Here is a 27,786-nt window from a genome sequence, read left to right on the forward strand (position 1 = left end):
CGCAGGGCCTGGCAGTTGGTAGACTGTAAGTGAGCTGTTAGTGGAGAGGCAATAGAGTGGAAGCTTGGAGGACAGACTGAAGAGTTAGAAGCCTGGGTTCAAACCCCGGCTCATTCATTAGCTGTATCAACACAGTCAAGTGATGCAGAGCCGCAATCTCCTCCTCTGTAAGATGAAGATAATAGTCTCTGTCTCATAGATAGGGTAATTACGGGGATGAAAAGTCATTATCACACGCGCAGTACTTAGAAAGGTGCATGGCACATAGCAAGTGCTCAGTAAACAAGAGCTTGTAAGATGATGGTGATTCTGACAGACTAAATAGATGAATTAGCACCCAGTATCTGAATTGGAACACACACAACCTACCTTTTTTCCCCCTCCGTAAACCTCTTTCTCCCTCCTCACAAAAAAAAACCTCTAAAGCGGTAAAAATTGCTTATTTAATGTTAATTCTTAAAACATAAAGTTCTTCAGCATTGTTCTTCTAAAGATGCTTTTTCTGGTATCTCTCATAGAAGTAAAATTAATAAGGCTGCTCAAAAACAAGCCAGATGCCCAAAAAAGGGGGAGAAAGCACATGTTGTATGATTCCATGTATATAACGTTCAAAAGTACACAAAAGTAATATGTAGAAGTAATGATAGTGGTTATCCTGGAGAGTGAAGAGGCTCTAGTGACTGGATGGGGGAGCATCTGGGGTACTGGTAAGGTTCTGTTTCTCGATCTGGGGGCTGATTACATGAGTATGTAGACTTTGTGGAAAAGTCAAGTTATATAAACTCTTGGGATTTATACACTTTGTATATGTTCAATTAAAAGTTTGCTAGGGCTTCCCTGGTGGCGCAGTGGTTGGGAGTCCGCCTGCCGATGCAGGGAATGTGGGTTCGTGCCCCGGTCCAGGAGGATCCCACGTGCCGCGGAGTGGCTGGGCCCGTGAGCCATGGCCGCTGGGCCTGCGCGTCCGGAGCCTGTGCTCCGCGACGGGAGAGGCCACGGCAGTGAGAGGCCCGCATACCGCAAAAGGTGCTAAAATAAGAATGCTACTCAGACATCATTTGTGTTTGCCTGCAGTTCTTTCCCAGTAACAGAGGGTCTGCTTTTTCTGAGTGGGTCTAGTTTTAAGAAGCCCAGTAAGTAGCCTGACTGCAGTCAAGATAGAGGTCCAGGGTACAAGGTGAGGATTTTCCCAGGTGAGCGTAATCCCTGCTGTTCCCCAAGGTGCAAAGCAGTGCCTTGGAAAGATAACCAAGAGCGAGGCTTCTTTCCCCACATTTTTTCCAAAGGCAAAAAGCCAAACTTGAATTCATCAGATTCTGATCTGTATATTCATTCAAAGGAAAAAGTCCACAAAAGGGTCTGTGCAGAGAGCCCAAGTTCTGCAGGCAAGAATGGGTTTGAATCCCAGCTTTACCACTTGCCTGCAGTGTCAGCTTAGACAGGTCCCTTCCCCTTTCAGTCTTAGTGTTTGTCATTTATGAAGTGGGAATTATAATGTTTACCTTTCAAGATTGTGTATGAAAGTGGCCCATAGTAGCTTATCTTAGTGCTGTTATCATTGTCATTATTATGTTTATTTTGCCTATTGCTTTCTCTCCTAGTCCACCATCTTTTTTTTTTTAACATCTTTATTGGAGTATAATGGCTTTACAATGGTGTGTTAGTTTCTGCTGTATAACAAAGTGAATCAGCTATACATATACATATATCCCCATATCTCTTCCCTCTTGTGTCTCCCTCCCTCCCAGCCTCCCTATCCCACCCCTCTAGGTGGTCACAAAGCACCGAGCTGATCTCCCTGTGCTATGCGGCTCCTTCCCACTAGCTATCGGTTTTACGTTTGGTAGTGTATATATGTCAGTGCTACTCTCTCACTTCGTCCCAGCTTACCCTTTCCCCTTCCGCCTTCCTGTGTCCTCAGGTCCATCCTCTAGTAGGTCTGAGTCTTTATTCCCGTCCTGCCCCTAGGTTCTTCATGACCTTTTTTTTAGATTCCATATATATGTGTTAGTATATGGTATTTGTTTTTCTCTTTCTGACTTACTTCACTCTGTATGACAGACTCTGGGTCCATCCACCTCACTACAAATAACTCAATTTCGTTTCTTTTAATGGCTGAGTAATATTCCATTGTATATATGTGCCACATCTTCTTTATCTATTCATCTTTCGATGGACACTTAGGTTGCTTCCATGTCCTGGCTATTGTAGATAGAGCTGCAGTGAACATTGTGGTACATGACTCTTTTTGAATTATGGTTTTCTCAGGGTATAAAAATATGGAACGCTTCACGAATTTGCATGTCATCCTTGCACAGGGGCCATGCTAATCTTCTCTGTATCGTTCCAGTTTTAGTATATGTGCTGCCAAAGCGAGCACTAGTCCACCATCTTAAAAGTATTTAACCAGGTCACTCAAATTAAGTAGTGGCTCTATTGGCAAAGTCACAGTGGAGACTTGTCAGGTAGAAATAGATGATGATAGTAATGCAAGTGTCTCTGCCTAGAGCATTGGATCTCAGAAGTGAGGTGACTGGAAGCTGGTCCCAGTCACCTCTGAATGCTTCCAGTGGCACACATAGCACCCTCTGGTGGAAAGTCACAACTGAGGAACTTCTAAAATATTAGATGTTGTCAGAACATTTGTTTCTGTTATGAATCTAAATTCAGTCTTTACCGTTATAAGCAAAAACTTCATTAATTAATCCTAAGTAATTTTGTGACAATCGGATAAACTGTGCCCACGAGTACTATATCATGCAGTGAATAAATAAGTTCATTTCCTATTCGCATGTAGATGAGCTCAGGTATGTATTAAGACCCTTACTTCCTTCTTGGAAAGCAGATGATAACACCCTTTTCATTCTCACAACAACAACAAAAGGCTGCACACAGTAGTCCAGAAATTCTTTCTTTCTGAAACAGCATCTACTGCGAAGTTCAGGGCAGCAAACATTCTTTATGAGCATTCAAGTGAGCAGCTGGATTCTGAGATCAGTAAATAATTTATTTTATTTCAACTGACTAGCCGGGTGCTTCAGATCTTTCCTGACACTGATGGATGGTCTCCTCTGCTCGTCCATCCTGTGTCAGTCAGAGCAGAGATTCCACTTGCCCCCTGTGGCAAGTTCTTCTAAGTGGTAAGTGTCTGTGTGCGGCATTTACCCAGCAGCACTGCTGATTCCACAAAAAACCACCCGTCCACTCTGAGTGAGTGGTACATGAGAGCGCAGAGCCGAGGCTCGGCATTCCCAAGCTCTGCGGTGCCATTGTAGCGGCCTGCCTCCTGACTGGGGAGTAGGGCCCAGTGTCCCAGTTTTACTGTCTGCTGTTTGTTTCTGGGAAAGTCAGGGGATAAGAGACTCAGACTTTGATTTGCAAGACCCAAAATTACATCAGTTTTCCACCAGACTTTTTTTTTTTTTTTTAGTCTCAGCATTTCTTTTAATAACAAATTGTTAACTGAATAATCCAGTGATCAGCAGTGTGTTTTAAGTATACTATGGTACAGCCATATATAGAAATGTTATAAAACCTTTGAGAGGAAGCCCTCTCAAAATTTTTATTGAAATGGGAATGTATCAATATGTTAAAATAGAAAAAATACGGTGCTTTGTGACCACCTAGAGGGGTGGGATAGGGAGGGTGGGAGGGAGGGAGACGCAAGAGGGAAGAGATATGGGAACATATGTATATGTGTAACTGATTCACTTTGTTATAAAGCAGAAACTAACACACCATTGTAAAGCAATTATACTCCAATAAAGGTGTAAAAAAAAATAGAAAAAATAACATTCACAGTATGATTTGCAGCTATGCAAATATGAGTATATGTACATAAGCACATATATGCCAACATATGTATACATAAATATATATATATTTAAAAATTCCTCCAAGGAAATATATCAAAATGCTAACAATAGTTATCAATGGGTGGTAAAGTTACAAGTGATTTTTTTTCTTTTTTTCCTGGGATTTTTACAGTGATCACATATGGCTTTTCTGTGGAAAGGAGCTTTTTTCTTTTTTAAAAGCCTTTTCTCTTCACCATATTAAAAAGAGAAATGAATGAAGTAGTGTGTTACTGCCCATCCGGATATATCATATCTTACTGGTTGTCAAGCAGCATATCCTACATCATGCCCATCTCCAGTCACAGGCAGAAAGGACAGAAACTCAGGCACAAACGCACCCCATCCAAATGGCAGTGCATTCACTCTAGGGAGCAGCCTAAGCAGCACGTGCAGCAACTTCAGTTCTCACTCAAACCGCTCCCCATCTCTCACCCAACGTTTTAGGTTGACTTTTTTTTTTTTTTAATTTATTTATTTTTGGCTGTGTTGGGTCTTCGTTTCTGTGCGAGGGCTTTCTCCAGTTGCGGCGAGCGGGGGCCACTCTTCATCGTGGTGCACGGGCCTCTCACTGTCACGGCCTCTCCCATTGTGGAGCACAGGCTCCAGATGCGCAGGCTCAGTAGTTGTGGCTCACGGGCTTAGTTGCTCCACGGCATGTGGGATCTTCCCAGACCAGGACTCGAACCCGTGTCCCCTGCATTGGCAGGCAGATTCTTAACCACTGCTCCACCAGGGAAGCCCCCAGGTTTACTTTTTGATGTGATACAGTACTCCTCACACAAGCTGCACGTGGGGACAGACCATTTTAATCCTCTGCTCTATGCCACTCAGTCTGTCCTTGAGGGAAATGCTACCCATCTAGTAAATTTATCCACCAAGCCAGAAATCACCGTCATTCTGGACACTTCTCCGTCATCAACGGAAGCAGACAGGTAAGCCTTGTTGCTTTCTATAATTGGCCAATCCTGCTTGGCAAATGACAGCATATGCTGAGATTTCTCACTCCTGCAGAGAATGGTCCACCAGACTTTTATATGAATGAAAAACTTGATTGGAGTCCATTAATGAAACCTGGGACAAAGATCTGATCTTTTTAAATAATAACAGGAAGAATTATAATTTTTAAAAGCAGTTATCGCTTATCAAATGCTTGCTATGTGCCAAGCACTCTGCTGATCACTCTCTTACATGCGTTGTCTCCTGTAATCATAGTACTTTATTAGATAGTACTGATATTATCTCCATTTTTTATTTGAGGAGATTGGGGTAAAGGGAAAATCTAGTAAGTAATGAGGCTGGGATCCGAGACTGTCTGAGGCTGAGGCCTGTGGCTAACAACTAGATCATGCCTTGAATGGGGATCGTCATTGCACTAATACTCTGTATTTCTATCAATATAACAATGTACGGTATACAATGAACTTTCACCCCATTACCATATTTAATTGACACAGCACACTGACGATGTTATTCCCATTTCATGACAAAACTGAAGCTCGGAGGAGTTAATGAAATCATGCGATGTATATAGAGCACTTAGTGCTTCCTGGCACATAGCTGTTACTTAATAAGTACTAACTCTCTTTCCCTCCCTGTCAGCCATCAGATATACAGTAGGATATCCAGTCCCAGTAGCAGAACTGGGACTGAAACTCAATCCTATACACTAAATCCAGTCCATCACATGACAGATGCGTCAGTCATTAATAACGTCCCTTCGCCAAGGAAGTGATTACTTCTAGTTGGCCAGTTCCAAAAATTCTGCCCATCCCTCACTCTTCTCCCTATCCTAGCATCTGGAGGTCAGTGTCAGTGTAGCACGTGTGCTGCTAGTCCATCCTCCATTCACATTGTTAATCAGTCACTGCACTTCCTCCCTCTGGGCCCAGACCTGACCTCAGAGTCATTTCCAACACAGCCTTTTTTTTTTCTTCACCACGTGGCATGTTGGATCTTAGTTCCCCGACCAGGGATCGAACCCGCACCCCCTGCATTGGAAGCACAGAGTCTTAGCAACTGGACCACCAGGGAAGTCCCATCCAACACAGCCTTATAAGCAGTCCCTACCAATCAGTTGGCGTTACTTCGTTCTTAAGTTGAAATCTATTTGCCATCCATGCTCTGTCAACCTGGAAAACACAGCAAACAAAGCCGTCATTCCTGTATTTCCAAAAAGTATTTTTGGACTATTTCATCTTGTCTGCTTCCCTTCCATGTTGGGCGTAAAAGTACAGGTGCCCTTTAAGTGTAGACCTTGCCTGAGCTTATACCAAGTCGAGATTTTTTTCCATTAACTTGAGCTCCTGTATGCTTGACCATAGGATCAGGCACTAAGACATGGGTGCTACCCAAACATGCCAAGGCTGGCAGGTTGAAGTAGGTTTGGGGAAATTGAATCTAAAAGGGTCAGATGGGGGCTTCCCTGGTGGCGCAGTGGTTGAGAGTCCACCTGCCAATGCAGGGGACACGGGTTCATGCCCCGGTCCGGGAAAATCCCAGATGCTGCAGAGTGGCTGGGCCCGTGAGCCATGGCCGCTGAGCCTGCGCGTCCGGAGCCTGTGCTCCGCAACGGGAGAGGCCACAACAGAGAGAGGCCCGCGTACCGCAAAAATAAATAAATAAATAAAAGGGTCAGATGGTGAATGCCAGCCATGATCTAAGAAGCCCATAGTATACTATCAATAAGTTCTTGTTGGCTGGCTGACGGAAACTGAATTACAACACACCAGCCAAGGGGCTGCCCATAAACCCATATAAGACTCAGGCAGAGAAGGTCAAGACATGACCATAGCATACCTCTCATTTATATGGTACTTTAAGGCAGTGGTTCCTACCATGACCGTGTATCAGACTCACCAACTCCCTGGCCTCATACCAGACCTGCTGGCTCAGAATCTCTCCTTAATTATGGGGTTTGGGAAATGCAATCTCACAGTATTCAAAGGACTTTCTTACCCCTTATCTCTTTGTCCAGCACTTGTTTTTACTTATTGGGCAGGTCAGCCTGGTTTTCCCAGCACAGGGTCTCAGGCTGAGAAATGTTTTGATAGTTGTGCCACTTGTGCTAACTTGACTCCTTCACCTTATCATTTGTCCATATTGACCATCCCTATGTCACCAAAGGAATATGTTACTGAATACATAATATACCATGAATCCCATCTGTGTCATTACTGCATATATAATCTAACATAATTCTGTAGGATATACAAATATAGGATATACAAATTCTGTATAGGGTTTACAGATAAAGATTATATTATAAAACAACCTCTACCAGAAGTTTCCATGGTTACCTCCATTATCTCTTCATAAAACAATCCGTATGCATAATCATAACACTTGTGATCACAGTAGTTTTTTTAACAAAAGCATCAAGTACAGTAGCACATACCTTAGAGAAAGCAAAGAGATTTCATCTCATAAACAACTCCAAGTTTGTAATGGCTGCCCAGAGCATTGTGCTGAGGTAGCATCTCAAGCTGCATCTGAGGGCAACATAAACTCTGTGATTGATTAAAAATGTCTGCCTTGGGCCTGAGCATGATGAGAGGCAGCATGTTTGCCATCTGTTGTCTTTCCTGGTTTATCCTATTGCAGTTATTATTTAACCCTCCGGTCAGTACCTAAAAGCCAGCACTCAAAGAAGACCTTATCACAGTATTATTTTTTAATATGTACTATGCAAATTTAAGAAACACATTACAACACAAAACTACGTGAGTGGAAGCAACAGCTGTGGCCTGGACTTCATTACTCCTCAAGCTCACTCTGACACTGAAAGTAGTTCATGTGGTTGTATGAATAAAATATTCGCCCCTGTTATTTTCCAATGGGATACCTATGGAGTATAGTTCAAGTAATTACATAATCTGGAAATTCATGTTCTTAAGAAATGGATTGATCTTCCTTCCACTTTTCCATTTCATATTGAATACTAAGGAGATACCCTTCTCCATTCAAAGGCACTAAAACGTTCATGAGGAGACTGGCATCATGTTTAACTCCAGGATCCCTGGGTCCTTGAGTAATTTGAGAATGCAAATTCTAGCATTCTAATATTTTTTTAAATATTTATTTATTTATGGCTGTGTCGGGTCTTAGTTGCAGCACGCAGAGTCTTTTGTTGTGGTGCACAGGCTTCTCTCTAGTTGTGGTGTGCGGGTTTTCTCTCTCTAGTTGTGGTGCGTGGGCCCCAGAGCACATGGGCTCTGTAGTTGTGGCGTGCAGGCTCCAGAGCGTGTGGGTTCTGTAGTTGCGGCACATGGGTTCTCCATTTGTGGCATGCAGGCTCTCTAGTTGTGGCATGAGGGCTTAGTTGCCCCACAGCATGTGGGATCTTGGTTCCCCAACCAGGGATCGAACCTGCGTCCCCTGCATTGGAAGGCGGATTCTTAACCACTGGACCACCAGGGAAGTCCCAGCATTCTAGTGTTAATAGTAATAAACTAGCAATAAATTCTAGTATTAAATGATTGTTCTCTCCCTGTTGTGACAACATTTTCTGAACCAAAATTTAGAATAGAGTTTATCAAATCCTAATGAATTTATGAGGTAGCAGGACATATACTATCAAGACTGCCTCCAGAAAATTTCTTTACCACATTAATGCTCAATGCAGTGATCAAGTCAAGGGAAAATCCCCTGACAGGGAATGTTGGAAACTCGAGAGGCTTTTTCTAACTGTATACTTTCCTCTCTGCTCCCAGATCTCCCCTTTTGAGAATTCCTGTTCAGTAATCCACGGTTACTAGTGACAATGTGTCAGGCTCCTCAGATGGCTGAGAAAGAATTAAGAATTGGAAAACGTTGAGAACCACTGGCATAATGGAATTAGTGGGAATCGGATACGTGAGAGTTTGCCAAGGTTCCATATTCTTTTTACCACTTCCTCATCCTTGGCACTTGAGCTCTGACAATGTATTGGGGCCTGGGCGTAGGGACGATCAGGTTTTTCCTCATTCTGCAGGTGATTATAAATTCTCTTAGGAAGCACAGCATTACTGCTGTGTTTGTGGCGCACGGTCTTTGTTGCTCCGCAGCATGTGAGATCTTCCCGGACCAGGGCTCAAATCCGTGTCCCCTGCACTGGCAGATGAATTCTTTTTTTTTTTTTTTTGCGGTACGCGGACCTTTCACTGTTGTGGCCTCTCCCGTTGCGGAGCACAGGCTGTCGGACGTGCAGGCTCAGCGGCCATGACTCACGGGCTCAGCCGATCCGCAGCACGTGGGATCTTCCCAGACCAGGGCACGAACCCGTGTCCCCTGCATCGGCAGGCGGACTCTCAACCACTGCGCCACCAGGGAAGCCCTGGCAGGCGGATTCTTAACCACTGCGCCACCAGGCAAGCCCTGGCAGGCGGATTCTTAACCACTGCGCCACCAGGCAAGCCCCTATACTGTCATGCATTTGATCACTGTAAACATAATGCATAGTGAGACAAAGTGGGTCTTTTTAAGCCCTAGCTTGGTAGTATGGGATGTGAATTATGGTTATAGCTGTCATTAATGGGTGACATCAGACAAGTCATATCCCCGCCCTGAGCCTCAATTTCTTCATATGGGAAATGAAAGCCCCAGACTAGGTGATCTCTCATTAAGCCCAAACAGCCTTTGTGTCTGATCCTGTGGGTAAATTCAGAGAAGTATCAAAGACTTCCCTGCCTGCTCTGTAGATGCTATCGATTGGCTGTATAAATTCAGCAAAATCCACTCTGGCTAAGAGTTGTTCAGTGACACTCCCCAGGGCCTTTTCCAGGCTTTCATAGGCTCTAGGTAACCTGAAGACAAGAGGACTGCAGAATTGTATAAAAAGCTACTCCAGGATTTAACAGCAGTGGGGCTTTTGTAGTCTTGGATTCACAGTTGTAGGAAATTGATGAATGAACCACAGCTCATGATGTCCAAGCAAATAAGCAATAACTCAGGAAATACACTGAGGCGTGGAATGTTAAATGCCCTAATTTTTGCCAAACTGGTGTTTCAGCTTACTAGAAGGGTATTTTAAGTGTGCCTTGTCGGGCAGCTGTGCCTTCTAAGAGTCAAGCATATAGGAAACAGCTGACATGTCGGAACACACACGGACTGGACTTAGTCCCATAGACCTGGGCTTCAACCCCAGCTTTGCCGTTTCCTAACTTGATTCACCCTGGTCAAGTACATCATTTCACCTTTCTGAGGTCATTTTTAATAATAATTTTGATAATAATTGAGCCTTTATTATGTGCCAGGCACTCTGCTCTTTTGTACATGCTTAGGCCATTCTACCTTCATGACACCCTAGGAGTTGGTACTGTTGTTTCCTCATTTTACAAAGGAAAAAGCTCAGGCTCACCGAGGGAGAAGTAACTTTGCCCAGGATAATACCAGTGAGATCAAGATCTCCAGATTCATGACTTCAGACCTTGTAGGGCAGGGGTTCCCTAGCACAAACGTTTCCACAACTTCCAGATGTGAGAATGTTCTTCCTGATGTTGAATTGAACTCTTGGAGGTTGCTGGGAAGAGGTTTGCCCTCTTGGTGATGGGAGGTTATTGCAAGGATTCGTGGGGATGAGGGCACTGGGCTTCCCAGGTGGACAGTTGTTCTGGATCCCGGTGCTTCCAGTACTGGGGTATAGAGCCAGTCCCAGAGAGAATCACCTCCCACCCCCACCCCAGACTAGCGCCGGGCAGATCCCTTGTTCCTATCCCTCCCAGGACTCTCTGAGCTCACTCCCCTGTCCTGACCCTCATCACTGGGTCTGTATCACATCCCTTAGCCCAGTGCCTGACTCCGGGTAACTAACAATAGTCATGAGAAGTAGTCGTATATGTCACTAGCTATGGATTAAGCACTATTCCAAGCACTTTTACAAGTCTTACTTCACTTAATCCTCATAACAAGCCCATGAGGTGGATTTTATTATCATCACCATCTATTTATAGCAACTTTCCCAAAGTCACATAGTTAGGAAGTAGGAAAGCTGATACCCGAACTCAGGACTCTGTGACTCCAAAGTCCCCTATTCCTAACCTCTCTGCACTACTGCCTTTAAATGTAAAATGGGCTGCTACTGCCTTCCTGGTAGAGATGTGGTGAGCTCTCATTAAGTTGCTACACACAAAAGGACCCAGCGCAGGGGCTGCCCCAAGTAGGTACCCAGTCTGTGTTAGCAGAAGATGATAATACAGGGCTCATTTCCTCTTATGGAAATCTTTTGGTTAGCTAAAACAGACAAGGGTCTCCTTGTGATAACTCTAAAGCATTGGACAAATAGTCTCCCCAGAGAGTTGTATATACATTATAGTTGCATTTTTGTTTATTTTGAGCTGTCTTGTTAAGGAAGGATTTATGTGCTGGCGTTGATGTAGGACAGCAATCAGGCAGTGTTTTCTGCCTTTGACAGTTGGTGTGATAGTTTGCTTCCAGTGAAGTTTGACTCACTGTATCTGGAAGCTGTCAGAAGTGAGAACATGAAAAGGTCATGACGGATGGCTTTGGATAAGTGGATTGGGGAGGAGAGCTGGTTAAGGAGACAAATGTTTCCGAGGGGAGGGGCTGACTCCGGCAGCTTCGGGCCAGCCCCCATCCTCTCCTCCTCCTCACTGGCTGGGCTGCTGGGGTGGAGCCTCCCCGGGACCATTTGTCAGAGTGGCACCGGGTTGGGCATAACGCAGCTCCTGGGGGCCCTTCCCAGCAGTCCAGCCCCTCAGGGACTGGAGAACTGCTAGGTGGAAGTAGTCTTCAGTTTAGGATCACTTCTCATGATTACCAGTTACAGAATTTAACATACTTACTTCCTCACATTTTAAAAATTGGGAGGGAATTCCCTGGCAGCCCAGTGGTTAGGACTCCACGCTTTCACTGCCAAGGACGCGGGTTCAACCCCTGGTCGGGGAACTAAGATCCCGCAGCTACATGACGTTGCCAAAAATAAATAAATAAAATAAAAAATAAAAATTGGGAAAGAGTAGTGAATTCTGAAGTAGAAACAAACAAAGTCAACTTTTAAAATGATGTTTGTTTTTATTTTTGGTGAAATTTCTACTTTGGAAAAATATAGAAAAGGATGTAATCCCGCTGGCCAGAGTTGACCACTCTTACCAATATGAAGCATATCCTTTTGATCTCTTTTCTATAAATATTTTTCACCTAGTGTCATAAGAATTTCCCAAGTCAGAGCTTTTCTTATACATAATTTTTCATGGTTATATTGTATTCTAACATGGTTGTATTAACTCTTGTTGGCCATTTAAGTTGAAGAAATGTAAACTTAACAAAAGCCAGCTTCCCTTGTTTTCTTGGATGTATGTTTATAATTTGAATTACTATAAAGTAGTGCATAAATGACACTTTAAGGAGTGCCTCTGCCTTTCCTTCAGTGACTTTACACAAAAACTTTTCAGAACCATGCTCAGTGGTCAAACAGAAGAATATTGATAGGATTCCATGCTCCAGTTTGCCATGTGTGAACAAAAATAGGTGTACATTTATTGGCACATTTGAATATTATTTGTTCCTTGGTGAAAATTGAGAGAGGAAACTAACGACTAGGTGGGCAGAATTTCTTATCACATCTTCTTGACTTAGCTGAATGGGGCCGTGCAGAGCAGTAGAAAGTATCATACCTGGGAACCAGATGCCTCTGAGTACGAACACAGCTTTCCCACTTAAAAGCTCCCCAGCCTTGGGCTTCCCTGGTTAAGAATCCACCTGCCAGTGCAGGGGACACAGGTTCGAGCCCTGGTCAGGGAAGATCCCGCATGCCACGGAGCAACTAAGCCCCGTGCGCCACAACTACTGAGCCTGTGCTCTAGAGCCCGCAAGCCCCAACTGCTGAGCCCGCACACCTAGAGCCCAAGCTCTACAAGAGAAGCCACCACAGTGAGAAGCCCACACACCGCAACAAAGAGTAGCCCCTGCTCACCGCAACTAGAGAAAGCCCACATGCAGCAACGAAGACCCAACGCAGCCAAATCAATCAGTCAGTCAATCAATATCCCCAGCCTTAGACAGGTACCATCATCTCTCCTAGCGTATGTTATGTAAGACACCTCGCACAGTTCCTGCAGAATAGTGCAGTGGCTGAGGGGACAGATTCTGGAACCAGATTACCTGGCTTTCTTCAAATTCCAGCCTTGCCACTTCGTAGCTGTGTAAACTTGGGCAAGTTACTTAACCTCCCTGTGTTTCAGGTTCTTCATCTATAAAATAGGGAAAAACATAGTAACCAACTTCATAAGGTTGTTGTGAGATTTGAATCAATGCACACAAAGGATTTCTAACCTTTCTGGCACATAGTTGGTACCACTTAATGCTTCACTGCTCTTTGCCCCTGACCTGGCCTGTAGTACCAGCCTCCAAACTGTTTTCCTCTCCACCAGGCTGCCTCCTCCTGCTTGCTTCCCGGCTGGATTCCACAGACTCTGTCTTCAACAGTAGTGCGGTCTGGGTGTGCTCAGGAAAATGGGCTCCGGCAGTGGGCTGCCACTGTCCAGCAAGAGCGAATAGGGTCCTGTGGGGCCCTGTGCCCTGCTTTAAGAAGCCGGACTCACGTATCTCAAGTAGGGTGAGGTTATTTAATGTACAAAAGGATTTTTCCCGTCAGGAAAGATTCCCCTACAGGTTTCTTTAAATAGTGACTCCTCTAGGCAGGCGAGTGTTTTACAGATCATTAACTACTTGACTGAAAGCCTGCAGGGCAGAGAAACTTAAAACTAAAGTGTTGGGAGCCCCTGCCAATTACAGATCAATCCAAAATGAAGATAAAGTATCTCTGAAACTAGAAGTCACTGGGAAAATGTGATTTGATTCAGAAAAAAATCTGATTTACACGCATCTCTTTTGGAACACACCACTTGTTTAAACGGTGTTCCACCTGCCTGCCTGTCTTGAATCTAGTGCACTTGTCTCCCACATCTTCATCCCCAAACTGCAGGCTTGGGGTTCCCCTCTGTGAACAGTGACTGCACAATAACCCCAGGAAAGGGTGTCTTTGGGAAAGCGTTCTTGTGGCCGAGCAGAGCTTAGGCAATTGATGCAGAGATACAACCCATAATGGATGAACTATACAGTAAGAATTTGCAGATAAAAATAATAGAAGTTAAAGTGTACTTTACATGATAAAAGAAAGATGAAAGAGGACGAGAGTCTGTTATATCTGAGATGGTTACAAGAGTCCTGCTTTGTGAAGTAGGCTCTGTTGAAAAGATTGATGCAATGGGGAGTGACCTTGGCTTGGAGCAGGAGCTGGTGATGTATGTATGCGCATCCCTCTGCTAAATGGACCCAGATTTGTAGCACTAATATACATGGGAGCCCAGAACCAAACTCACTACGGCAATAAATCAACAGCCACTTTGGGTGTCATTTCTGGTTTATATTCCACTATTGTTCTATCACTTAAATTCATGTCACTATCATCTTTTCATCTGGAACAGTTTTATATAATTTTCCAGTGGAGTTACCTGACAAATCCTATCAAATTAACAAGCTACATTAACAATATTGACTGACTACGGCTTCAGGAGTTGCAGGGCCGTAGAACAAAATTTTAAAACCATGTCTCTGATGATGATCTTTCCCCCTCCCTTTCTGAGAAGGGAACGTGGGGCAGGGTTTATTCCACATAAGAGATCTGCACCTTGATTTTGCTCTGCTCGTTTTGACTTTTATAAATGTCAAAACAAGAAGCAGAAGGGGAAAAAAACACTACCAGCAACCACGGTGTAAGTACTTTTCTTCTCTCAGGGAACTATAGAAATGTCCAGATCTTTAACATTTAATGACCAAATTGGAGGGAAGAGTGTAACTGGGTAATCTATTTTAAGTGAAATGTAATAAAATTGGTCTCCTGATACATTCTCGCCCTCCTGAAATCATCTAGACCTGGACGTCCAGAGTCAATTGGGCTTATGACGTTATGCCTAATTGAAATACGGTGTTCCTGAAATATGTCTAATGACAAATTCCAGCGTTCGATTAATAAAAAATACCAATTGTTCGTCTTTTCCAAAGACCACACAGTAATGACCAGGGTTAAGCAACTGAACTGCAGTGTCTCCTTCAGACAGCAGGCGAGACTCTTCCGTAGTCTGTCCAGTCTCCTGCCTTTGTCTGACTGCTGTTTGGGATTTCTTTATTCATAAAGTAAAATAGAGATGAATGGAGTGTGTGGCAGAACTAATCACTAGGATTTTGTTTGTTTTCTTTTTTAATTTTAAATTTGGTCTGACTGTGGTCATTGTGTTCTTTTGATTTTTGTTTTTTAATTTAGCTGTTTCTTTTATCTGCCTTATCTTATGGCCTACTAAGTTTTCTCACATTATATTTTAAAATTTCTAAGTGTGATCCATAGGGTGAAATATGTTAATTCTGGTTGTCTTTTCTGTTTCAGTATGAACTCTTGATTGTTTTAATTATTTCTTATATTTTTACTTCGTTTTGCTTTTTTTCACTTTGAGCCTGACCTTTAAACTGTGGCCTAAAAATTAATTAGTTTTAAGATTCCATCTGGGATCCACTCTGGAAGGATATTGAAGGGTTTTGTTTCATTTCATGAACAGATTCCTGGATTTTCAATAAAAGGAAAAAGAGAGCATCTAGCCAAAACCTTTGTGTCAGGCTGGGCACCTTCTGCTTGGTGATACCAGGAGAGCAATTGCTGTGTGTTTCCGCAGTTATCCCAGGACACTCTCGATCCCTGGCATTACCTTGGTTCTCCTAACACCTTTGCTCCCAGTCACTGCACAGTGTGTTATGTCTTTCACAGCTCTGAAAATGAAACCTGAAGTCCCTGTAGTTAATGTTCTGGATTCCTGTTAGAAAGTCTTTGTTACATAAAGTGCACACCCAGTGCTCTCTCTCCATCGGTGGAGAAGCAGTGACCTCCACAGCCTGAAGCCAGGCTCCAAGACTTGAACTTGGAATGTTTAATGTGAAGGATCCTTTGATCTTCCTGTGACTTCCTTTAAATACCGTATGGATAATTATTTAGTGTCAGAGAATTATTTAGTAAGAGAGAGAGATTTTTCCTATTTTTAGTGTGCAAGATTTTTCCAGATCAGAAACTCTTCATTGGTAGCCTAGGTATTTAGGCATAGGTGATGTTACAGCTTTATCTGTCCAACCCAGATCTTCTAATGCAAAACAAAACAAAACAGAGACCACTGATCAAAATTGTTTAAATGAACCTTATCTCATAGTAACTATATTTCATTAACAAAATGTAGATAAACTCTATATTGTATCTGTGTTATATCTAAGGAGGTAAGCTTCTTAATACCTTTTTATATGGTTTTTGATTGTTCCCCCTCCCCGGCTCCAACCCCAGCTCACCCACCTGGGAAACCAGACTGCAACTTCTCTGTGCCATTTGGAATCTCCTTATGTCTGTCTTAGGAAGCCTATGGCATTCCCCAAAGCCCTAGAAAGAGCTCATGTTCATGCAATTTAGGATTTATAAGACAGGTCAAATGATTACACTGAAATCACTTACACCTTGTACTTCTTGTGGCTTCTTTTTTGTCCTCCCCTTGGCCTTACAGGTATCTCTGGAGACAAAGTAGAGATAGACCCAGTTACGAATCAGAAAGCCAGCACTAAGTTTTGGATTAAGCAGAAACCCATCTCAGTCGATTCTGACCTGCTCTGTGCCTGTGACCTTGCTGAAGAAAAAAGCCCCAGTGAGTAGTCCCTTTTATTTATGTCTCCTTCCGCTCTTCCTCCCTTCCCTTCTGCGTGCTGGGTACCAGGAGAATATATTGCCACTGTGTCCTTTTTTCCTTGGGTCTGTTTAATTCATTACCAGAAATTTCTTTTAATTAAATGGGATTGTATTACAGTGCCCAGAGCCTGATATGGGCCCCTGTTCTGTTCAGTCTTGACGGCAGTAGAGAACCTCACAGTGGTTCCTGACCTCAGTAGCCCCCCGCTGAGGGCTGGGGGCACAGGGGCAGATTCCTGACGGGAATCTGCACTCACCAGAGCCCTCATTTCACTTTGTGCTCCTTTCCCCTTCCCGTTTGGGTACTGGACCTGTCAGACCTGGACCTGCCTTCCTTCCTTGCCAGATCGAGGGAAGCTGGAGGATTTCCTGTGGTGGCTGAAGACTAGATTTAGATATCCATCATGCCAGAGGTGTCATCACCCTCCAGATTATTGGCAGCTGCATGACCTACCAGCTAGTAATTAAACTCCTGCCTGGTCCTGCAGAAGAGATCACTGCTGGGTTGGCATTCCTCTGTTTAAATTATCAAAGTAGATATAATCTGGGTGTATATTTTAGCGTATTATATTTTTGCAGTTAAGTAATTGAGTGTAGGCTTTAGATTAATCATTTTTAGGGCTTCAGTCCCATCAAGAGGCAGAAAGGACACAGATTGCAGTGATATTCCTCCATGGAAGAAAGGATTTGTTAGTTGCCTGGAGAAGGCTAGAAGACAGTGGTTCTCAAATCCAGTGCGTTACCAGCACTGCCTGCAGAGCCTGTTTAGAACGCAGCCACCCAGGACCCACACCAGTAGGTTCTGATTTAGTAACTTGCAGTGTGACCTAATAAGCACCCAATTTGTGTTAATCCCCTTTATTCCAGTGTCTGCTAAATTGGGGAACAAATATAAGGAATGACATACTTAAAAGGAACAGTAAGAAATCTAAAGGCCAGCAAGGGTCTGTAATACGGCTCACATTTTTGAGATGAAACTGATTAAACAGGGGCTTAAAGAACAAAAACTCGGCCTGCGGACTGGGCACATGTGCCACTTGGCCTCACTTATGGTTGGGTATTTAATTGTTTTGTCAAATCCAGCAGTGCTGGGCTACATGGTCTCCTCTTTTCAACTCATTAGCCTACAGCTTAGCAAGAAGGGAGAACATAGTGGTGCAGGGGAAAGGAGTAAAGCCATGCCCACCTCACTTCCCACCATTCCTGTCATCCCAGTGAGGCCTCGATGGCTTGCAGAGGCAAGATGGTTGCCAGAAGGAGTGGTGAGAAAATCGCCTGCTACTCTTGGGCCCTTGCCCCAAGGCGGCCAGATTCCGTCTGCCTTTAGATAAACATCTTCTTCCTAATCCTCTCACTCCAGCCAGTCAACCAGTAAAAATTTCATTGTTCCAGCATCTTTCTTCCCAAGAACTCAGAATGCTTTGAAAAGTAACATTTTATAAATTCTCCATGTCTCTGAGAAATGAAAGGCAATCACTTACACATTGCATAGGGGGATAAACTGGAGTGGAGAGGTTAGAGAAAGAGCTAGAAATAGGATTCAGATTTCCCTTACATTCACACCAAGACACTCACTGTGTCCAGGGAGGGCTGTGATTCAGGCACCAAACGGTAAAGGATGTAACACACCCAACCTAGGAGGGAATGAAACAGATGCACAGCTACCACCTTTCTGTTGCCTCTTAAGGTCATTCAGTCAAAAAGTAATGTAATTATCACACATCTGTGAGAGCGAGGCCAAGTTCCAAGCATTAGGGATCCAGAGCAGATGTGGGCCCCACCATTTCAATACGACTGTATTGACAGTCGAACAGGAGAGTCTTTTGTCGTATTCTTAGACCCACTGAACGGTTCTGTGTAAAAACCGCACATGTAGGTTTTATAGAGGTTTCCCCCCTCTCACTCTGGCCCCAGAGATCTAGAACTATGACACTTTCCTGAACAGAGAGGCACACTGCCTGCCCCAGTGAGATACTTCTGAGTCCCCGTCCCCAGCACAGCACTTTCAGACCTTGTCCCTCAAAGCTCTGGGTTCTCAGGGGCCAGGGTGTGTGTGTGTGTGTGTGTAGGGCAGAGTTGGGCATGAGGCCTCCCCTTCAAACAAAGGATTCTGCATTTAATCCCTACCAATTTGGGGATCCTGCACTTAAAAAGTCAATTGATAAAAAGGATTTTGCTGTTTTCAAAAAATGTTTGAAAGTTGCAGGCGCACAGAATAAAATTCAGACTCCTCAGCTCAGCCTTTACAGATCTTGACTCCTCCAAGCTCATAGCCCATAATTTCTCATCCTGAACTTGAGCTGTGGTCACTGTGACCACAGTGGTCACTGTGAACTACTGGCACACGAACACACCTTGAATTTTGTGCTTCCGCTTTTCGCATTGCCAGGAATACACCTCCACCCTGACCCTCTCTTTAATTCATGGACACCTCAGTTTCCTCACACCCGGCCCACTCATTTTTCAAGATCCAGCTCCAGTGTCAGACGCTCTCTGTAATTTTGCCCCCAGGTGTTTGCACACACCTCTGGTAAAGCAGCTCACACACTGAGCTGTGTTTATTTGAGGTCTGACCCTGTCTCCCACCCCCATCTCCATGCTGAACTCATTGACCAGAGACTGGTTTCTGTATTTTCGTTCCCTAGCACAGTGCCTGCAGGGTTGTCCTCAGTGAATGTCTTGAAATAGAACTTAATGAGGCCAGAATTGAGAAACCGAAAGTTATTCAACATAATTTATGTTGTAAAGTGCCCAAAACAAAGATGTATTAAATGAATCAGCTTGATGCTATTATTTTTTTTATGATTTCCAGTATCTTCATCAAATTAATTCATTGACTTAATCTAAAAAGTTCATCTTCAAGAACATCATCAGACCACAGAATTAATCTATGCGGCTTCTTCTTCTCCTTCTTTTTTTAAAGGATTAATGGTAACCCTTTTTATCTTTTGTGTCTGTTGAACCTTAGAAAAAACTTATTTTAACAGCACTAAAGAAATGAAAGTCACTATATTTCATAAGTTTAGCCTGTGATCTTTATCAGCATAGTGATGTATGTTTGTAGTTGAGTTTACGTCAAAAATTCTTGGGGCCTTCTTAAACGAATTATGGCAAAGAGAGAGAGTCTAGAAGTAGATAAGGTTTTTGATTTCTGCAGTATATTTCCTTTTTCATGTTTTTATCTCTCATAACACAAGTGTCTTGCCGAAGACTAGAACGTGTGACCAACTGGAATAATTTAGTTGTGAAAACAGAGCAGACATGTTATTAAACAGCCTTCTTTACAAAAAGGCATTAACTGTTGGGAGGATAATGAAGTTGTCCCCAGTCTTACTTGAGACATGTTTGTCAGAATTTTGAACAGAAAAGAAACGGTTTTTAAAACCTCAAATATGGCCAGTTTGCAGTGTTTATTGAAAAAGCCGCTGTCAAACCATTAATTTGGTCGTCATAAAGAACACAACTCAAGTTTAATTGATGCTGTATCCAAAAAGTATGTGAATAGCTGACTTGGCAAAGGGACTGAGCATTAGAGCGCCTGCAGTGAAACACGTAATTACATATATTGTGGAATCAGAAAGACCCAGACTCTGAAGCCATACTCCATAAATAGCAATTCTATGGCTCTCTTTCCTTCCCCTAACTTCTACCTCACAGGCCGTGTTCTCATAGGGAAGATTTATTGCTCTGTCCCTGTGAGTGTTTAAGACCTGGAACTTAATGACTAAATAGATACATGCCTTTAAAAAAACTGTACATATAAATATGGACTCTTACAAAAGTTAGTTGAGAAAATCAGTGTGTCAACGGCCCTGAGAAATTAAGAACACATTCTGCCTTAATAGATTAAAAAAAAAAAAAAAAAAAGCTGTACGCTGCCATTATTATTCAAATCAGTGATTTCTAAGTCTGATTTTGCCACTCCTTAGGATATCTTTTGCTGTTTGAAGGATGTCACAAACCTCTAAAAGATGAATTAATTCTAATTTCATTTTAACTGAACAAAGACGTATACATCATATAGGAGAATGTTTCCATCAGAAACGACCATGGTTAAATTGTCTCAGAAATAATTCTCCATCCTTATACAGGTCTAGATGTAGGCTTTAAATGCAGTGGACACTCTTTTTAAGTACTAGCCTCAAATTCCAACACTGAAACAAAAGAAAGGGACCTTTCTATGAAATTAGCACCCGTCGGGGACTCCTGGGCTGTATTTAAATAAAGTACCAGACTTAAGCGTGCCAGGTGTGGTTTTATCGTAAGAAGGTCGTGCAGGTTTAGAGTCTTTAAAGGAAGCAGCCTATCATTAAGAAATCATATAATAAAGTAGCTGTCGTCTTTATAGCTGAAAAGAGCTCTGTATCTCAATTAAGTATAGATGATCTAAAATCTTAAGGAAGTAACGTAATAGAGGTAACCTGATTACATTCTCTTGCAATAGTATAATTTAAAGGAAATCGGATTCTGTTGATGCTGATTGTGTTGGTGGGGGGTTGTTTGTTTGTTTTTTTGGTCCAAAACACTGTTTGGATTCAGGGCAGGAGCTCTTTGAGATTGTGAGTTAACCACAACTGCAGGAGACTCTTAAGCCCTCGTGAATAGAACCTGCTTGATATTTGAGATGAGATTCAGTTAAGGTTATGAGTTAAATTAGCTGGGTTTATTGGTGACCTCCTACTTAAATGAATCTTTCTTTTCATAAGTACTTGACAAGATCTGTAAAGTAGTGTATTTAATCTACTAATTAAATTAAAGCTACTGAATAATGATTTGTCCACATTGATTTAGCTTAAATAGAAAAGACCAGCATTGTTGTGATCTTCAGCAACCTTAATGGCCGAGCCAGTTAGACACAAAGGCCTCTTGTGTTTTATAGGTCAGAAGGACATAGGTAAGCCCAGGCTGTAATTGAATTGCCTGCACTGCACCCTGCAGTTGCAGATTTCCTTTGCCTTCCCGTTCCATTGTTGCACTGGGGCTTAAGAGAATGTTAACGTGGTAATAGGCACAGGGCCTTCCCCATTATACGTCTTGCTATCGAGCGGTTCTGCATGACTAGTTAAAGAAGATGGCAAGAAGATTAATGAAAGCAGGGCTAATACAGAAGGGGGTACTTTTGCAAGACTTCTACCGAGGAGATATTAGAGCTGAACCAGAGCTTGGCTTTTTCTTTATCCTGTGACCTTTGAACCTGCCTTACTGTTGAGAGCTGCCAGGGAAGTCGACATTTTGATTGATGTTGGTACACGAGTCAGTCTTTCCCATTGAATTCCACATCTGCACGAAAATAGCTTTTCCAGCAAAATTCATACTGGCTACAAGTGATAGCCAAATTGATGGCCGAAATGCTTTTATGTCGTTTGCATTTAAACCTAAAGGTATTTGATGGTTTAATTCAGTATCCAGTTTTCATAGATTATAAGCATTCACTTATATGTTTTTTTGTTTTTTGTTTTTTTTTTTTTTGCGGTACGCGGGCCTCTCACTATTGTGGTCTCTCCCGTTGCGGAGCACAGGCTCCGGACGCGCAGGCCCAGCGGCCATGGCTCACGGACGCAGCCTTTCCGCGGCATGTGGGATCTTCCCGGACCGGGGCACGAACCCGTGTCTCCTGCATCGGCAGGCAGACTCTCAACCACTGCGCCACCGGGGAAGCCCCACTTATATGTTCTTAATGGGTTTATCAACTCATGGTGAAAGACCAGTATTAAAGAGTATTCAAAGATTTGCAAACAGAGCTCCAAGGAGGCTTTATGGAGGAGTAAAAGCAGTCATCAAACAAACCCTTCACCATTCTTAGAAAAGAAAGATCAGTCAGTCTGAGGGCCCAGGCAAACTGACTTGGAGGTTTTCGTAAATAAAGCGAAGTGTGTGTGTTTGGACAGCTTTCCATGGGGGGTCTGAAGCCTTGCCTCCGCACCCCACCTGAGCCCCAGCTTAGAGGCTGTCTTGATCCATCCAGATGCTGGGTTCCCTGACCTTGACCTTGGGACACTAGCATTCCATCGGAAAGGGATTGTTATGGTCTGCTTATAAGACAATCCAGTGCAGGCACGAACCTCTTCATTTGTTCTCAGTAATTTTGTTACCTTGTTTGTGGAGCTGCAGGCCTCTAGCGTGTGTGCATGTGTCTGTGTGCGCATCCCCCACCCCTTCTCCCAACAAAGGAGATCAGGGAGACTGGGAAAAGGACTCAGGTTTTGTACTGAAATCAACTTGGGCACATCACAGCCCATACACTGAATCCTCTGACCACCTGATTTCTTTTCTGCTTACTTGACAGGGGTAATTCCAGCAGAGAACAGACACACACACACACACACACACACACACACACACACACACACACACACACACACACACACACACACACACACACACACACACACACACACACACACACACACACACACACACACGTTGACGTGACAGGTATTCCAGTTCCTAGAGGAGAGGTACCCAGGAATTTTGTCATATTCTCTAGATGCTCGTGAGAATGTGTGAGAGGGAAATGAGGGTGAGCATTCAGCTACCGCTGGGTGAAAGAGCTGTACCCCAAGGTGGGTGGGTGGGTGAGTGTCCATGGCCGTGCTGGCGTACTCTATGCCTCATAAGGTGCTTGCATTTATACTCACATCCTAAGGTTCTGTCGACTCCCAGGGGGTCCAGGCACTTCAGACATCAGGTGGGCAAGCTATGCTGTGTTTTTATTCTCTGACAAGGACTTATTTCATAAGTTCCAGATCAAATACGGTAGGTACTGCTCGATTACAGAGCACAGCAGACTCTAACGTGTTAAATGCCCCAGTTATTGAATTGCCTTTTCACAAGGGTACTCTGGAGCACAGTCAGGAGCAGGCAGAGCCTCGTCCTTCTAACAGATACGTTTCCCAGCCCTATTAAAAGGGGTCTTCATCTGTCCTGTCAAAGGGAGTCTGCTGGGGTTTTTTAGTTTAATTACACTATCCAATTAAAACTCCTTGCTGCATTTGGATGCGCCTCTCCTTGGGCCTGAGTGGAGATGACATTTACAAGGCTCGCCTTTCAAGCAGACAATAGTGTGATTGATGAGGTGCACGTTCAGTGAAGGAGGCGAGTGCCTGTGGAAGTGCCGCTTAGTGCATTTTGATTTATTTATCATCTTCTTCCAAAACAAGGGAGCTGCTGGGAGATGGGTTCTAGGCAACAGGGGGGCCACCTCAGTTTTTCCAAGTGTGTGGGAGGGAAAGAAAGACCTGGCGTGTGCCACAGGATAAAGGTGGAGAAACACTGTAAGCGTGAGGCCAGCTTGCATCATCGAATGCCAGACTGCATTCTCAGGTTCTCTGACCCAGTTTGGTTTACAGTAACCTCAAGCTGTGATCTGCTGTTAAATAGGCCATCACTGTGTTTCAGGGAACAGTTGCTGCGGCTGGATAACACTGGCCAGACCCCTGAGAACTTAGCCTGTGGGAGCCAACTCAGCATGTGTCCCATTGACTGACCTGGTCATTATTAACTGACACCTGACGTTTGCACTGGACATGCCTAGTTATGCTCCCAGCTGCATCCTCCAGCAGTCCGGCAGCTTCTGTCCAGGGGCTACAGTCAGTGCTCAGTGGCTCTTTCTCTCACTCTGCCTGAACTACACTGAACATTTAAAAGTTGCTTCTAGGGACTTCCCTGGTGGTCCAGTGGTTAAGACTTCGCCCTTCAACGCAGGGGGTACAAGTTTGATCCCTGGTTGGGGAGCTAAGAGCCCACATGGCTTGCGGCCAAAAAAACATAAAACAGAAGCAATATTGTAACAAATTCAATAAAGACTTTAAAAATGGTCCACATCATGGGACCTCCCTGGTGGCGCAGTGGTTAAGAATCCGCCTGCCATTGCAGGGGACACGGGTTTGAGCCCTGGTCCGGGAAGATCCCACATGCCGCAGAGCAACTAAGCCCATGCACCACAATTACTGAGCCTGCGCTCTAGAGCCTGCGAGCTGCAACTACTGGGCCCGCATGTCACAACTACTGAAGCCCGCGCACCTAGAGCCCGTGCTCCGCAGCAAAGAGAAGCCACCGTAATGAGAAGCCCGTGCCCCGCAACGAAGAGTAGCCCCCGCTCGCCACAACTAGAAAAGGCCTGCATGCGGCAACGAAGACCCAACGCAGCAAAAAAATAATACATTAAATAAAATTTTTTTTAAAAGTTTCCTTCAATTAAAAAAAATGGTCCACATCAACAAAATTTAAAATATAAAATAAAAGTTGCTTTTGGAATTTGGAATCAGCCAAGAGCAAGTGAGGCTCTAACAAAGAGATATGGAGGCACATTGGAGAACTTCTCAAAGTTGTAGTGAAAAGGCAAACGCAGCAACTTGTTCTTAACCTTCTATTCTGTGTACCCTCAGCATATGATAGATGGGACCACTGTGCTTGTCTCTGTAGTTCCTGGAAAAGAGGTGTTTAGTACAATGTGTGGTCTCTGGAAGGGTCAACATTCTGAATTTAGGAGGCAGGCAGTTCTACTCTGAGCCCTAGACGGATGATAAAAACCTTCCCATATTCATTATCAGGTACTACAGTTGCTCATGGGAGCTGTTGGGGTCATGTTTGCTCACTGCATGACATATAAGAATGTCTATGTTTATGAAGAAAATTGGCTGGTACTGGTTTTCTTACATTCTGTGTAACCTTTCTTCATTTTTCCCTAAGACTTACTAATAAATGAGAAAGAATTTCCTTGTGTTGATTGGAATATTGATATCTGTTAGAGTAGAAAGCATTTCGGGGGTATCATCTTTTTATCCTCCTGGGAGAAGCCTTCTTTTTGCTATTAAATTTTCACTTAATTGTTGACTTGGGCCTTATAGACCCATAATAACAAAACAGTTATGTAGGTATAATGGAAAGTTTACAGACATTTACATTTTCCTAGATTTTAATTACCATTTCCTCAAATTCTTTTTTTTTTTTCTTGGTTGTAACATCAGAAGAGATCCGAATTGAGAAGAGGGTAAGGGCAGAGATTGTTTCCTACTGAAGAAATCTGTGTGAAGATTTCTCAGCTGGATAAATGATTGGAAGAATCTGTTTCCCTTACCTCCTGCCAAGCTCCAAACTGTGTTTTCGTAATAAATAAATGGAGTGCTTAGATTTTAAGTTATTCTTGTAGACATGGAAAAAGTAAGCCATTCTTTCATTAAATTCAAAATATGTATTGCTTACAAGACTCCCATAGGCAACTTCCAGGACAGGGTAGCTGTACCCAGATTAGCCCTTCTATCATAAATGACTGGAAAACTGCACAAAATATAAGAAACTGTTTGCAGACATTGAAAAACAGGCAGTACGGGACAGTGAGCCCTGAGAGAAGGGCAGCAAATGAGCTGAGACCTACTATCACTTCAGCTTTCTTCCAGGGTTTCCCAAGGAGAGCATAGCAGTCTCACTGACCTGGGAGACACAGATCAGAGTTGGGGGAACTGAAATTCAGCAACTGAAATTAGCAAAATTAAGTATGGAGAGGAGGGAGCCCTACTGAGAATGAGCTCTAGGAAGATGCCTTTTAATCTTCTGTTGTATACTAAGCTGTGTGTGCCTCCTGTGGGATCTCACAAGTCTGGTCAAAGAACAACTACTGGGGAGCTATAAACTAAAGTTCTGGCCAGAACTCTAGTTCATAGCTCCCCAGTAGTTGAAGCATCCAGGACATTTACTAGTAACTCTGGAAAGGCCATATCTTAGGAGCAAGGCTACACTAGCCCTAGATTAAAGACTGCCTTAATTCTTAATAAAGTTTTAAATGGATTCCTGAAAGGATCAAACTGTTCCACATGTAAATTAACTGACTGCCAGAACAAAGCCCAATATTAGCTAAAAGATGATGACAAAATGCAAACATCCCACACTCGAACGTTCATAGTGTCCAACTTTCAATAAAAAATTATGAGACATGGAAAGAAGCAGGAAAAAAATGTGTCCTGTAACCAGCAGAAAAATCAGTCAATAAAAGCAGAGTCAGAAATGGCAGGGATGATAGAATTGGCAGATAAGTACTTAAAAATTCATATTGTAAATATGTTCAAAGACTTAATAACTCAAAAAGAAGAGAAATGGAAACTTTAAAAAGAACCAAATGAAAATTCTAGAGCTAAGAAATACAGTACCTGAATCAAAAAATTCACTGATGGGAGCAAATCAGGAAGATTAGGAAAAAAGGTCAGAGGGTTAGTTATCTATTACCACATGACAAATTGTCCCAAAACTCAATGTCTTAAAACAACAATAACATTTATTTTCTTACAGCTTTGTGGGTCAGGAATCCAGCACAGCTTAGCTGGGTCCTCTAGCACAGGGTCTCTCACCAGGCTGCAGTCAGACTGTCAGCTGGAGCCAGCAAGTGTTCTGACATATATGTAGTTGGAGTCTCAGGGAAGGCAGAGAAAACTGTTCCAGATTTGATTTAAAATATCAATCCACCAATCTTGGAAGTCTAAAGAAGGCCAAACAGGATAAATACAGAGAAAACCACATCAAGGCACATCATAATCAAATTGCAGAAAACCAATGATAAAGAGAAAACTCTTATGAGCATCCAGAGAAACCAAAATAAGAAGTATTGCTGACTTCTCACCAGAAATAATGCGATCCAGAAGACAATGGAGTCAACCTAGAATTCTATACTTAGTGAAAATATCCTTCAGAAATGAAGGTGAAATGAAGACATTTCCAGACATTCCAAAAATAAAAGAATTTGTTGCCATTAAACCTTTACTATAAGAAATATTGAAGGCTGGAGGGGAAAAAAAATACCAGATAGAAACCCAGATCTACCCAAAGAAATCAAGTGTACTCAAAATGTCACCATTAGCAACTATACAGAATGAACAAAGAAAAAGGAAATAAGTGAGACCTCTTTGAGTGGGGATAGACAAACTCTGGCCCATAGGCTAAATCCAGCCCACCACCTATTTTTGTATGGCCTAGGCACTAAGAATAGTTTTTAACATGTGAATATTTGCAATTGATTTGATGATATGGAACATTAACTTTGAACTCCATTTAAGTGAAATGTTATCCACCTCCCCCAAAAAAAAATGTCCTTCTCAGAAGTAACCTGTAGTAACCCCAGAAAATACATTTGATGATTATATTTTGAATTTTGTCAGTTAAAAAATGTAGAAATTCTTTTTCTCTTGTTATATAAGTATCTATAAAATATCCTTAATTTTGCCTCTTGGCTCT

At 43.1% G+C, this 27,786-nt stretch overlaps 1 protein-coding gene across 4 annotated transcripts in view; it reads left to right on the plus strand.

The window, feature by feature from the left end:
* The window catches only part of MAPKAP1 (MAPK associated protein 1), a 231,184-nt gene that overhangs the window by 187,340 nt on the left and 16,058 nt on the right, over positions 1 to 27,786 (plus strand). For all 4 annotated transcript variants that reach the window (XM_082656563.1, XM_082656562.1, XM_082656565.1 and 1 more), the window contains one exon: positions 16,385 to 16,522. In XM_082656563.1, the coding sequence (XP_082512689.1) occupies positions 16,385 to 16,522 (138 nt within the window). The remainder of the gene's footprint in view (positions 1 to 16,384; positions 16,523 to 27,786) is intronic.

Source organism: Grampus griseus (genome assembly GCF_964374135.1).
Source record: "Grampus griseus genome assembly, chromosome: 6".
Classification (NCBI taxonomy): Eukaryota; Metazoa; Chordata; class Mammalia; order Artiodactyla; family Delphinidae; genus Grampus; species Grampus griseus.